This window comes from Diabrotica undecimpunctata, chromosome 5 (genome assembly GCF_040954645.1).
Source record: "Diabrotica undecimpunctata isolate CICGRU chromosome 5, icDiaUnde3, whole genome shotgun sequence".
Classification (NCBI taxonomy): Eukaryota; Metazoa; Arthropoda; class Insecta; order Coleoptera; family Chrysomelidae; genus Diabrotica; species Diabrotica undecimpunctata.
Genome location: NC_092807.1, coordinates 106461358 through 106476923, shown reverse-complemented (window position 1 = coordinate 106476923; position 15566 = coordinate 106461358). Strand labels below are relative to the sequence as shown.

The 15566-nt window shown below is 33.3% G+C and overlaps 1 protein-coding gene across 5 annotated transcripts in view; it reads left to right on the top strand.

Annotated features, from left to right (window-relative positions):
• Positions 1-15566, top strand: part of Dh31-R (Diuretic hormone 31 Receptor) — a 666929-nt gene that overhangs the window by 510650 nt on the left and 140713 nt on the right. For all 5 annotated transcript variants that reach the window (XM_072532514.1, XM_072532513.1, XM_072532511.1 and 2 more), the window contains one exon: positions 4361-4587. In XM_072532514.1, the coding sequence (XP_072388615.1) occupies positions 4361-4587 (227 nt within the window). The remainder of the gene's footprint in view (positions 1-4360; positions 4588-15566) is intronic.

The window sequence follows — 15566 nt, the reverse complement described above, 5'->3', positions numbered from 1 at the left end:
GTCAAGTTATGGTCGAATTATGGATTTGTATTGAATTTGTATTAAACTTGAATAATCGGCACCCCAGTTTTTAAAGGCAAGTGATCGTAGTAAATTTATACCAGGTAGACAGGATTTTTTCAGCTGTTCAATATGTGTCCTCCAAGTTAACTTCTTATCAAACGTCATACCCAAGAATCGGATTTTTTCTACACAATCTAATTTTTGTTCGTGTAGATATAATTCTTTAGTTTGGATTTGATTTCTCTTTGAGCAATAGATTTCTTTCGTTTTTGAAGTGTTAAACTGAAGTCTACTTGTAGCTGACCATTTCTCAATGTGTGTTAACGCTTTTTGAATGTGATTCGTTATGTTTTTTTTCTCTACAGAAAATAACTAGGTCGTCAGCGTATAATCTAGCTTTGACGAGGTTTTCAATTTGTGTTAATATCGAATTTATTGCTACTAAGAATAAAGTTGTGCTTAAGTTTGATCCTTGTGGTATACTATTTTGTTGAATTTTTGTTTGAGAATATGTTCCGTCAACTCGAATTTGAAATTGTCTGTTTTCAAGAAAATTTGAAATTTATTTTAATATGGTATCTCTTATTAACCAGTTGCCACCACCAGAGTGTTTTAATGATTGAATATGTTCAAACTGGACCATATGCTTTGCTTATATCAAAAAACAGTCCAACACAGAGCTGTTTGATTGCGAATGCTTCGTGGATTTCTGATTCTAAAGAAGTCAACAAGGTTATCTAAAGTTAAGCGATATTTTCAGAAACCACATTGTTCTGGAATAATTAATTTCTTTGATTCTAAATACCACATAAGCCTATTGTCTATTATCTTTTCTAATACTTAACCTATGCTACATGTGAGTGATATCGGTCGGTATGTTTGTGGATATGATTTTGGTTTAGTTGGTTTTACCACAATACATACATAGTTGAACTATGTATGTATTGTGTTGACATATTCTTTCCAAGAGTCACGTGTGGCTTTTTTAATGGTATACCTAGCGACTGCTCTTAATTTTTTAAATTCTATAGAGTTTTCTTGAGTTTTGTGTAGTTTGAATTTATTAAAAGCTTGTTTCGATTTTTTAATGCTTCTTTGCAGTCATGATCCCACCAAGGTACCGACTGATGTTTGTGATCGTACTTAATTATTCCAACGTACTTATTTGCTGATTCTGTGGTTACATTTGTCAGAGAGTATATTGTTTTTCTACATCTACATTTTCATTTCTTTTTTGTAGATTGTTTTTAACGTAATCTTAAAATTCTGTCCAATTTGCGCCTTTTAAGTTCTATTTTATTTGTTGTGAGGTAGTTGATTGTCGTTAATTGCTTATTATGAAGGGTAGTGATCACTAATATATAGATCTGGTAACACATCCCACGTAAGAGTATGTATAATTGATGGTTCGCAAATACATAGATCTATACTAGAGTCTTTAGATATGCGGATGATATACTCCTGATCTCTTTGGAACGACAAGAACTAGAATTAATGCTGAATGAACTTCATGAAAAATCACTACAAAAAGGCCTAAAAATTAACTTCAACAATACCAAAGTAATGACAAACACGGAAGACCAAGAGGCAATAAAAATATAAACAGAAAAAATAGAACAGGTAAATGAGTATATCTATCTAGGACAAGCAATCAGAGCTAACAGAGAAAATCAAACAGCCGAAATATCGAGACGAGTAAGAATGGGATGGACAGCGTTCGACAAACTTTCTTACGTTCTAGAAAATCAAACAATCCCTCTATACTTACGAAGCAAGGTATATAACTCCTGTATAATACCGGTGCTCACCTACGGAGCACAGACATGGACATTTACACACGCTAATTTGGATAGGATAAGGACGGCACAAAGAGCGATGGAGAGACAAATGTTGGGTATATCACTTAAAGATAGAAAACGTAACCAGTAAATCAGAACCAGAACAAAGACAGTAGACGCGATAGAACAAGCAGCAAAACTGAAATGGAAATGGGCTGGACACAATGAACGTCTCCAAGACGGACGATGGAACAATGCCATCGGAAAGTGGCGTCCATACAATGTAAAGAGTTCAGGAGATGAGGTGGAAAGATGACATCAGGAAACAAGGAGGTCCCACATGGCAGAGAACAGCTCAAGATAGGGAAAGATGGAGAGAACTGGGGGAGACCTACATCCAACAATGGAAGGATAGAGAATAGGTTCAAAAAAAATACTAGAGCCTTCACCTGTCTTATATCTAAGCCCGTATGTTATCCGTCGTTAATGATATTTAAGTTGACTTCTTCTATTATTTTTCCATTTTTTGACCTAGAGATGTTAGTTTTGCTGAACCTTATAACAGATTATGTACGTTGAAATCTCCAATTATTATCCGAGGAGCAGGTAGCTGATTTAATAGGTTTCAAATTTCGTTTGAATCGGGTTCTTTCTTTATTGGGGGGAATGTAAATATTGCAAATTGAAAAAGAAATTGTGTCTGTGACTAATTCCAATTGCTTCGATAGTTGTTGTGAGTTTTATTGGTTTAGCATCAAAGTTATCTTTTATGTAGATTGCTACTTCTCCGCTAGTAATTTTCCCATTTTCTTGATTTCTAAAGAAAGTCTGTTTGAAGGTGTGAGTTGATTTGCTTTAATATTTTATTTTTTATTCGAGTGTATTTGACTTTAATTTTTCGGTCCTTCAGGTAAGGGTAAATATTAGTTAATAGATCTGTGACCTCTGCTGTTTCTTCTGTATCTATACATTTTGGCGATACATAGGGCGATGGCATAGGGTAGTTGGAGTTTGGGTTATCAAATATTTGATTGTTGTTGTTTAGTGTTTGTCTGGGTTTTTTGAGTTGATAAATTAGTCTTATTTTTAATTGGGTCTATATTTGGAACTGGATTATTTCATGTTGAATTATCTGTTGTAATCGCAGTAGACATTGAGCAGTTTTTTGTTAAGTGGTTGGTTTGCTTACATGTTTGGCAAGCTTTGGCAAAATATGCTGGAATTGTGGTGTTAATGTGCCTATTCTTAGGAATGTTATAGGTAACAGAAGATTCAATCCATGTGATTTTTTGGCAGATATTCAGACTGATAGTGGGGTTGAGGGACAGACATTGGACAATACTAATCGCTGACTGGGGCTAATTAGTCTACGAGCTTGTAAGAGTTGTTGGTTTATTTGAATTTTTTCATTTTTGTTTATAAAATCCTCAGCTAGTTTTTTGTTTGCTAAATATATACATACTCTATTATTTGATAATTTTGAACAGAAGATGATCTAGGTTGGTTGTAGCAGATGACTCAGAGCGGACAAGTAATCATCTAGTTTGGTATTTTCAATTGAATCAAAAATAATTGCTTGTTTTCTTGATGGAAATATATTGGATTGTGGTGTTTGATTGGTTTTCGGAAGAACATGTAGGTGATCCAATAAATTAATTTACTCATCAGCTGTTCGGTGTATTATTCGTTGTAGGAATTTCAGATTGAATAGAACTATCCATTTTTAGTAATCATTTGTAAATGGGGTACGGTCCTGGCAACAACTTTCATAGTATGGTTTGGTGTACCTGTCCTAGCTTTTGTAGGTTAAATTCTTATATTAAGAAATAATAATATTCGATAATAGTAAAAACTATTATGATTAAAGTAACTTACTGTCGCTATTGTATTTATTTTTATTATTACACTACTGGATTACTAAGTAACGAAAAGATTTTTAGTATTTCACTAGTTTTTAAATTAATTTTAAGAACTCGATTTTAAAACACGTATTATATACTATGTTCATAGTCGACCCCATTTCAGCATTAGGTGTGGTAAATATTATCTATATTAATTATCTACATATTTTCATTTATATTATTATTAAATGAAACTGAATTTGTTGAAAAACCATATCAGTTACAATTATAAATCACGACCCGGTCATTTAGACCGAGCGCGTGTAGTCACATAAATTTTCTATACGCGTGTTAAGCCGGGTTAAAGATAACGATTGTTACCTTTTTATTTCTTAACAATTTTGTCAATGTACTTTTTATAGTATTTTAATAAATGTCATTTTTTATCTCTATATGAAATTGAGTAGATTTTCAAGTTAATAATAATAATAAAAAAATGATAAAACATTATTACAGAATATTTCCTTACAGGCATTGTTTATATTTTTAAAATTATAGAGTCATTCAATATTATTTTTAAATAATAACGTAATACGATATTCGTACATTAAAATATAATTTTGAGAGCTGCTCGTAAACCAATTTTATGGTTTTTGCTCTGAAAGACAATATTTCCATACAAACCCTCTAATTTATCTCATTATTTTTGGTAGTAATTTGGTACAAATTTGTTTTCAGGCAGTTTGTATAGCTCTTCACACCGTTCTCTACACTTGTCTGATATCAAATTACTCGTGGATGTTGTGCGAGGGGCTCTACCTGCATACGGTCCTTGTCTGGGCATTTATTTCCCAGAGGAACCTCCTAAAGGGCATGATATTAATAGGCTGGGGTATCCCGTTGCTGACGACGTTCATTTATGTGCCGGTCAGATGCCTATTAGGCGAAGGAGATGAGCTAACCATGTAAGTTATAAACACAAAAAAGTTTTTAGATATACCTAATTTATTTTATTTCAGATATATCATTTTTTGCGTCATATTTAAAGTTTTGTAACTTTATTTCACCGATTTTTAAGTAAATAACAATAACCACTAACATTATTAGATCCAAAATTCGTATTAGTCAATAGAGTTATTGTTTCCTAATATCCATGTTGCAAAAAAAATACAAAGGAGCTGGAATAAAATATATATTAAAGATATCTACCGTAAAACGAGGTGGCTTTATGACAGTCAGGTGAATTTGTGAAAGTATGTAGTACCCCCACTAAATCCAATATAGAGTCCATACTTACCAACTGAACGCGCCGCAGTTGTTCTCAAAGGCTTTGTAAGAATTGTGTGTTTTGATTATTGGCTATATTAAAGTTTTGAAAACAAGCAACTGCGTTGTGTGTGTAATTAAAATAAAAGTAAGTATTTTAGCATTTTTACTTTATTGGACAACTTTTACATTGTCTTAAAATTCCAACAGGTAAGCCAGTGGTGTCACTTTAATTAAAATTTCGACAAAACATGAAATGACTTATACGTGACTTAATGTGACACAATTTATAAGAGATTGTCAGAAATGAGGTGAGATTGTTGCATTGTTTTTAACATTTTATTATTATTTTTTTAGGTAAGTAGTGATGCCCCGAGGCTACCAAGAACTCGTCAATACAAAAATTATGCTGACGCGACGTTACAAGGAGCTTTTTGCAGTATAAGAGCGAAAACACTAAGCATATGGGATGCTGCGGAAAGGTATAAATATGTTTCAACAATAATGTTTTCCTAAAAATTGCATGTTAAATTTTTAAGATACGAAATTCACCGCAATACGCTGTTTCACAAACTCCATAACCGACATAGCCGTCCTTCTGGTGGACAAACAGTTCTATAGAGGAAAGAAGAAAAGTCAATTATTGCACACGTAATTGCACATTTGATTTTCTTGTGATAGCCCATAATCTGTGATGTATTGTAAAGACATAAGATAAGAATGGTAAGAATGTAAAATATTTCAATGATAATTTTCTAGAAAAGAGTGAGAGAAATCATTTCTGTCCAGACATAACAATATATTGGTTAATCGATTTGCTAGAAACATAAGCCTTTCAAGGGCTGTAGTAGACTGTGAAACTATAAATAGTTTTTTCGATATTCTCCAAAGAGAGTTAGAGAATGTCCCTCCATCAAATCTCTGGAATTATAATGAAACGAATTTTTCTGATGATCGTGGTGCATCTAAATATATTATACGAAGAGGCACAAAGTACCTGGAGCAAATACGCAGTGTGACAAAGTTTGCACTTCATTAATAGTAGCTGGAAAAGTTGCATCGGTTTATGTCGTATACAAGTCTGAAAAACTGTGGCAAACTTGGACCAAGAATGGGCCTGAAAATGCCACTTATAACCAGAGCAAATCCGGCTGGTTTAATTACCAATGCTTCGCAGTGGCGGCCGGTCAGGGTCGGCAGTGCCGACCCACACCTTTATAGATATTATAGATTTTTTTAATATTTAATTTAATCAGTATTTCAATAATTAATTGTGGCAGGTAATCAGTTGATGTCATTTGTTTTTGTGAAATAAAAAAATATCTGTGAGATAATGAGATAATAAAGACTAAATTTTATTCATGGTTTTTAAAAGAATTCGACCAATTCGACCAGACTGAATTTTATTCATGGTTTTTAAAAGAATTCGTCCAATCTGAGCTTTAAGTGATCCCTGCGTAGACACTTTTCGAATTGATGATCCGATATCGGAGACATCCATCCGCCTGTGGATTCTTAAAAAGGCACGTTTTGCGTTTTCGGCGAGCCGATCCCAACCTTGACGATTTACTTGTAAAAATCAACGGAATATTAGTTGATTAGCAACCAAATATACATTTTTTTCCATATGAACTTAATTACCAAGTACGGCAAAATTAAATTTGCCGATGCTTCATTTAGATTGGTGATTGGTCGCGAACTGTACATTGCAAGCGCGGGATGAGATTTTATTTCATATAAGAACGTAAGTAGTAAAGTGAAGTGATATTCAGTGCACGAACTAGCCTTTCTTTATGTGATTTATTTTTATTTTCTAAAGTAATACTGTGATACGTTACGTCTGCCGTAAATAGTTAAAGGTTAAAGGGTTTGACATAGAAGTTTTTTTTAAATTAAAGTGTAAACAAATTCAGGTAAATTAATCTAAAAAATGCAAGCCATGGGAGAAACTGTAAGTATTGATAAGTCTGATATTGTAAATTATATTTTGCATAATGGGTTTTCATTTATTCCATACGAAGAACAAATTGTTATTAAAAATAAGGGGCGTCCTTTGCCTAAAATGTCCCGGCTTATAAATATTAGTGCGGGTAAGGGAAGTAATAGATCATTTTCAGATAATTGGTATAGCAAGTACCTACTCATGGTTACCGGGAGTGAAATAAAAAACAAACTTTTCTGTTGGCCTTGCATTTTATTTTCGACAAATAGGGGCAAACATCAAAATCCGTGGTGTGAATCTGGTTACGATAATTTAAAGGAATTATTTAGGGCTTTACATAAACATGATATTTCGAAAGATCATACTTACAGCCAGATTAAATTAGATTTATTTGGAAAACAAAATATCTATGTTTCATTAGATAATGCCCAACGTGAAAATACTATTAAACATAACGAAATTGTAAAAAATAATCACGCAGTTTTACGTCGTTTAATTGATATTGTAATTTTTTTAAGTTGTCAGAAATTATCTTTTAGGGGACACGATGAATCGGAGCATTCGTTAAATCAAGGTAATTATAGAGAACTAATAAAAATGTTTAAGAAATACGATTTGGAATTTTCTAATTTACTTTCTGATTCGAAGACATTTAGCGGTGTATCTAAAACAATCCAGAATGAATTAATAGAATCAATTAGTTACATTTTGAATAACGTTATTGAATCTGAGATTCAGGAAACCATTTGCTTTTCACTAGAAGTAGATGAAACTACCGACATATCATGTCATTCACAATTATCAATTGTTGTTCGATACGCGTTACGTGGTATAAATCTATGGGAGGTTTTTAGGTTTTACAGACGTGAGTAAAAGCCATAAGGCATAATATAATTTTGGTGTTTTAAAGGACAGATTAAAATTTTTTGATATCAAAAATAAATTGGTAGGGCAAACTTATGACGGCGCTGCCGTGATGTCTGGTTGTCTGGTGAATTAAATGGTCTCCAAGCAAAAGTTAAAACTATTGCACCGCAAGCTTTATTTACTCACGGTCATGCGCATAGAATGAATTTAGTTTTGCAGGATACATGTAAAAAAATTAAAGAATGTCGTCTTTTTTTGCCAGTTTAAGCGGATTTGCTTCATTTTTCTCAAGCTCACCTAAACGGACTAATGTTTTAGAACGGTTTGTTTCGAAAAAAATGCCAACAGTTTGTCAGACGCGATGGAATTTTAAATCTCGGTTAATTTTCACTGTAGCAGATTTTCGTGAACAGCTTTTGGAAGTTTTTGATTTTATTATTGAATGCGACGATTTTCAAAGTGATGATATCTCGATCCGTGAAGCAATCGGTTTGAAAACTTTATTAAATGATTATTCTTTTAACATACTTTTAAATATTTTTAAGAAAGTGTTTACCCAAACCGATTTGATATTCAATGTTGTTCAAAATCATTTAACTGACATTATTCATTCCAAAACTAGAATAACAAGACTGGTGCAAAATCTCAGAGATTTTCGTAATGATAGTAATTTCCAGTATATAATCAGTGAAGTTTTGGACTCGCTTGATATTTCCGAACCCCCAAAAAACAAAAACAAAGGCATGACAGAGAAACAGATATCGAAAAACGAGTATATTTTGAAATTTTGGATACTATTATTATGCAAATAGATACTCGTTTTTCGAATTTTGAAGATTTGCAAATTTTTGACCTCTTTGACGATTCAAAATTTAAAAGTTACGCCAATATGTATAATTTTATATACTGCAACTCATTACAACAAACTATACAACTATACAACAACAAACAATAATAAATTATTGTCATTAATTCTCTCATTACCACCAACGTCTGCCTTAAATGAACGAGATTTCTCTTGCCTCAAAAGAATCAAAACTTATTGTCGAAATACCATGAAACAAGAGAGAATGTCAAGCTTCTCTCAAATGTCAATAAAAAAAAAAACTTTTAAAATCTCTCTAATACTCTAATAAATTTTACGATGACGTTATAACCCATTTTGCTACTTCCAAGCAACGTAGACTTGAGTTAATTTATAAACATGTTTAGATTCTAAATTTATAGGAAAAAACAAAAAAAAACAAAAAACAAGAAATCAAAAAATCTCCTATGATGATTTACTCAAGTCTTTATTAGACGGTATACCTATCTGAGGAGACAAAAAATACCTCGCCGACCTTGTCTCTCAAGCCACGAGCCGCCACTGATGCTTCGTAGATTGGTTTGTCAACCTGATGCTGCCAATATTTAAAAGGAAAGAAAGCAAAAAAGTACTTCTAGGTGACAATTTGAGTTCAAATTTAAATATTGGAATGGACATGACAGTGTGAAAACAACAATTTATCCTTTATAGCATTGCCTCCAAATACAACACACCTTTTGCAACCATTAGACGTTGCTTTCTTTCGGCCAATGACAGGTAGGTGAAGAACAATCGGATATGAATGGAAAGATACTATAATTATTGGTAGCCGATGTGGAACAATACCAAAAGACCAATTTCCAGCTTTGTTACAGAAATTGATGATCGGTATTAATGTTACAATAATTGATGGACGAAAACGTAAAAGTCATTCGGTGACAGTTTTTTGGAACAGCTCCAACGGAAATGGGAGCAAACAACTGTACGGCGTCAAGTCCAAAGGCGTAAAGAAGTATATGTACCTCCTGAACAGAGTATAAGTGCTGCTGATCATGCCTGTAAACCGTTAAATAACAATTCACAACCACACAACTTAAATCGAAAGCGCAAAAAAAACCTGCTTATTTTTTTTAACACCTGTGCGGTGTTTGTATACTGCTATCTGGTCACAAATGACCAATTATCAGTTACTTTCTGACCTAACTTAATAAACAGCAAATACTGCAAAAACCTGCTTATGAAAAAAATACAAAAATCAACGACCTCCAATCAATGCAACCTTAAAACGATATCAAGAGAAGAGCTCTACAAAGAAAAAACCGCTGCAGCGGCATACGACGTACTCTGAAACGAGCGAAGACTCAGACGTGCATTCTTACAGGGGAAGTGATAATTCGCCTATTTGTGAGTTTGATAATTTACCCGAATGCCATTACGAAATGTTAAAAAAATTCTATTCCATTGTGAAGAAAAAAAGATGCCAACAGAGTGTCAAAGAAAGTTGCCACCATCGTAGTGGAAAAGCAAGGTGTGGATGTCAGCACCATGGAAACATGTGGAAGATTTTGGAAGTGGCCAGACCGGGAAGACCAGCTTATATACTAATTTATTGATGTAATACAAGCCCAAAATAAATGCAAGTGCCTGTAATGGACATTTATGCGAATAATTTGAATTACCGATTGAAAATGATTTACCTACCATTTTTTATTTATTACTTGTGGATAATAACATTTGTTTTTACTATTAATAAAGCTTTATAGTTCAACTGTTATGCTCACATGCGTTTTGGCGACTTTGTGACTTATGCATAATTTACGTTGTCACAAAGTCACTCCAGTGAGAGGGCCGATATTGTTACAAATATTTTTGTAAATTGCTGTCTCTATTTTTTCTAAATTATTTCCAGTAAAAGCCAGCTAATGAGTTATAAGTTTCTTAAGTAAATTTTGGAATATCATAAATCCATAAAAAATATCTCAAAATTGACAAAAATAAAAACGAAAACCGAATCTGTCACAAAGTGACCTCATTTTACGGTACCGAAAAATTATAGAAAATTGAGGGGAAAAGAACAAAATACCCTTTTTAAGTCCTCATGGGATAGGCAAAATTAACATATCTTTTGTATCAGAATACGAATATTACCAGTTAAATAAATTTTTAAATTTAATAAAATGTTTTGAAAAAACCATTTCCAGACTGGAATCAAAAAAAAAGCGTGTAATGGAGTTCGGTTCTGCATCGATAATTATAATGTTGTATTCAATATGGGCTCCGAATATTTTTAACATTAACAAAGTTTAACGTAAGTTATAAATTGTGAATCTTAGTGATATATTGAAATAAACTGTAAGTGTACAAACTCCTTACATAATATCCAGTCAAATTAGTATTAAAGTCAGCAAATTGCAATTATTTGTTATTGTTGTCAATAAACAAATCCAGTTTTACCAGCAAAAAACCGCTTTTAGTAAAGACCGATATACCTGTTTTAGCAGGTGTACAGAGTCGGACTTACTTTTCACAAACGTTTATCGAAATGAATTCAAACATGGAATCACACAACAGTTCTACAATACAAGACCATCAAAATCAAATAAACACATCACAGTCATACTCTTCGGCAGCGTCGAGAGTGCAATTTCCATTAAAGTCCCAAGCAATTATCTTTAGTGCCTTAGAAAACACCAAACTTCAAGACTACCTTCTCCCACTTGGAAATATAATTCAACCGAAAAATATAATCTTCTCTTCTAGATTATCTAATAATCGCATATGTATGTATTTATCCAAAAAACAAATAGTGGACGATTTTATGAATAATCACGGTCAAATAGAAATACAAGATGAAATTGTCAGAGCAAGAAGGTTAGTTACACCAGCGGAACGACTTGTGCTCTCCGGCGTATGTCCTTCAATACCGCACGACTTACTAATCAGTGAGGTACAAAAAATCGGCATAGTTCCTGTCTCCCCCATGACCTTCCTTAAAATAAGTGCTTCTATGCCTGAGTACAATCACATCCTATATCAGTCCTCACAATCTAACACTACCAGAGTCATTTACTCTTGTTTTTGACAACACGACATATAGAATATTCATTTCTCAAGACAGTTTAGTTTGCTTTAGATGCAAGAAGCCAGGACACATCGCTTCACAGTGCTCCGAACCACTAGCTCAACTAAACCCCAACCAAAACAACGAAGCATCGATATCCAGCGCAACAAATATATCCTTGCAAGCATCCAATGACATAAACCCTTCTCAGTGTGAGCAAATGTCTATTTCCAATATCCCGGAGATACCGAACAAAGTAGACTCATCAAATAAGGACAGTCACATAATTAATCAACCAAAAAGAAACTTTGATGAAATTAGTTCACCTGAAGCAGATCCATCTTCAAAAGAATGTAACATTTTTCCACCACCTAAAGTCCAAGTAAAATCTAAAAAAGCTAAAATTAGTTCAACAAGCACTTCTGAATGCAGATTTTCTCTCTTGTCCCTGCTAAAAACTTTATAGAAAATCACTCTCTACCTTTCTCTCTAAACGTTGATCAACTTAACATGCTCCTAATGAATATCATGGGGTCAGCAGATCCACAATTAAAAAATATACCACAGACCTATCAGCTTTGTCCCATATGCTCAGTCAAGTTTATCCTCATTTATAGCAAAGATCTATAAAACGTAAATTCAGGTCCATAATGAAAAAAATCCATAATTATATTAGCAGTGAGGCATCGGAAGCTGAAAGTGACACATCTCAGTTAAGCCAACATTAATTAAAAACATCCCTTGTTGTCTAGTCCTTTCTGACTCTCTCAGCGCTGTCAAAGCTATGCAAAATGTATACCCTAAACACCCCATTGAGAAAATTATCAGTGCCGAATTAATGAAAGCTCAAGAAAATTTCAGAAGAGTCCACTTCCTATGGATACCATCTCATATAGGCATAGAAGGGAATGACGAAGCAGATACTAGTGCGCGTAACGCTATCACAGAAACACAGTGTCGGAGTATCGCAGCCGATCTAAAAGTTTATTTCAAAAATAAGGTGTTAAGTGCGTGGAATCGGGAGTGGAATGACTCTAGTTCGAAACTCAGAACCATCAAAAGTGATATTTTTTTATGGAAGTCCACAGCCAGAAGTAGAAGATGCCAAACTATTATTACACATCTACGACTTAGACACTGTAGGTATACTCATGCCTATCTCTTCTCAAATAATGAACCTCCAAAATGCGAAACATGCAATACAGTAGACAGTATAAAGCACTTCTTGATAGACTGTCCTAAATACGTAAATCAAAGACAGTCTTAAAATTTGCCAAATAACCTGAAAGCACTCCTCAACAAAAGTTTACTTCCGAACAATTTATTAGGTTACTGAAAATGTATAAATATGTTACACAAAATTTAACTTAATTAATTGTTACAAATGTTTTATTGTTCACAAATTGTAATTAATTGTTACAATGATTGATTATTACAAATGTTAAATTCAATATTATTACAAATGTTACAGGAATGTCGCTAATAACCTTTGGGTGGATGCGACTTTATTTCTTTAAATAAATAAAAAAAGCCTGTAATTTTAATTTTAAAACTAACTAAAAGTAATGTTCAAATAAAACAATATATTTATTATTTACTATAATAAATTTCACGTAGTACCTATATAAAAACACTTTCAGAGTTCTCGTTTTATGAATGTCGCTTCGTAAAAAAAACTGTCTACCTAATGTATCATACCTCCAAATTACTCATATTACGATTATTGGTGCTAAATTACTTGTCGAGTATACTAATAAAATTAACCAATTCGAATATTTATCGACAGTGCTTGTAAAAGAAAACCTCCTTCTTTACAGGTGACTAATTAAAATATTAATACGATACAGTGAGTGGATCAAATGAACATATTTGTAGTACCTACCCACCGCCTCCTAAATTATTGAATTTGAAGGAGTGCTTATACTCCAGTAAATGTCCATTTTTGAGTGTAATTCTTTTCGTCATGACGGACTTGCTTGAAAATCTGGATTAAGGTTATTCTTACCCTCTACTTCACCTTTCGACTTGAGCCCAGGGTTACTTTTACTTGAAGGGTGAAACACACCCCTTCTCGGGGGCCAAAAATATACATTTAAAATAATTTAGGAAATAGATTAATTGACTAATACTAAGCAACTTTTATTTTATAGAATTTTTTCACTAAGTCAATACTTTTTGAGTTATTTGCGAGTGTAATTGTTTATTTTTCAAAATAAAAACCGCGTTTTCAAACAAAAATTTAGTATTTTATCGAAAAAATATTCTTGCAAAAATGTAGCTTATAAAAAAATGGTGTACTCATGAAGTCTCTATACCCAGTAGAAGCAGAGTTCAGCTCATGAAAAGTAGGTTCTTATTTGTCAAATTCCAAACCGAATATTTCAACGTGAAATGGTCAATAAATGAAGCACTTTTCGGGAAAAACTCTTCAAGTTTTTCAAGTGTTTCAAAAAAGCTTTATTTTTATTTTTTAAAACAGTTTCTAGTAATAATTACCAGAGTCTGCTACTAGAGACCTCTAGTGAGGAAAGATGAAGTTAAATGTGTCAATATTATTATTCCACTATGCATCGAAGAATTCTTAAAATATCATGGACAGAACACGTCACAAACAAAGAGGTTCTGAGAAGGATGAACAAAGAAATGGAAATTTTAAATTCAATAAAAACAAAAAAATTGGAATATCTCGGACATATTACACGTGGAGAGAAATACACCTTGCTCCAACTGATCATGCAGGGAAAGATCCAAGGAAAGAGAAGCATAGGGAGGCGTAGAATGTCATGGCTGCGCAACCTGAGAGAGTGGTACGGATGTACATCAAATGAACTTTTCAGAGCAGCCGTCTCAAAAGTTCGAATAGCTATGATGATTGCCGACCTCCGCCGCGGAGATGGCACTTGAAGAAGAAGATCGACAATTTACCCATATAAATAACCATCATTCTTGTACTCACTGCGTCGAGTAAGGACGATAAATATACGAAGACGGTTGCGTTTCGATTTAATTTAAGTCTTTTACCACTCCCTAACACGTGTTTCTGGGTCTATCCGTTATCAGAGAGAGTTTGTAAGAAGACTCCAACCAAATCAAAACGCACCGACTACTCTGGCAATTATTAGGGAGTGGTAAAAGACTCAAAGCAAATCGAAACGCAACCGTCTTCGTATATTTATCGTCCTTACTCGACGCAATGAGTACAAGAATGATGGTAATTTATATGGGTAAATTGTTGATGCATAGTGGAATATAAATATTCCCAGCATCGCTCTGAACGGCTTGATTAAGCTTGGGTATACAGTTTACTTTAATTGCTATTGACACATTTAACTTCATCTTTCCTCACTAGAGGTCTCTAGTAGCATACTCTGGTAATTATTTTTCCTATAATTGCCAGAGTATTCGGTGCGTTTTGATTTGGTTTGAGTCTTCTTAGAAACTCTCTCTGATGACGGGTAGACCCAGAAACACGTGTTAGGGAGTGGTAAGAGTCAAATTAAATCGAAACGCAACCGTCATCGTATATTTATCGTCCTTACTCGACGCAATGAGTACAAGAATGATGGTTATTTATACGGGTAAATTGTTGATGCATAGTGGAATATAAATATTCCCACATTCCCAGCATTGCTCTGAACGACTTGATTAAGCTTGTGTATACAGTTTACTTTATTTAACTTCGACACATTTAACTTTTCATATATATATATATATATATATATATATATATATATATATATATATATATATATATATATATATATATATATATATATACATATATATATCGAGAAAAGGAGTACGACCGTCAATCCAATATAAATTAAGGAACACTCGAAGAGTGGTGGGTTTTTCGGTCAAAGTGGAGAAATAAAAGACAAAGAAGGTGGGTACTTCATCTATTTATTGAAGACGTTTCGCTTTCTACTCAGAAAGCATCATCAGTTCATCTAAAAAGAACAACATGAAAAACCAAACATCCATAGAAAAGTTATTACATGTG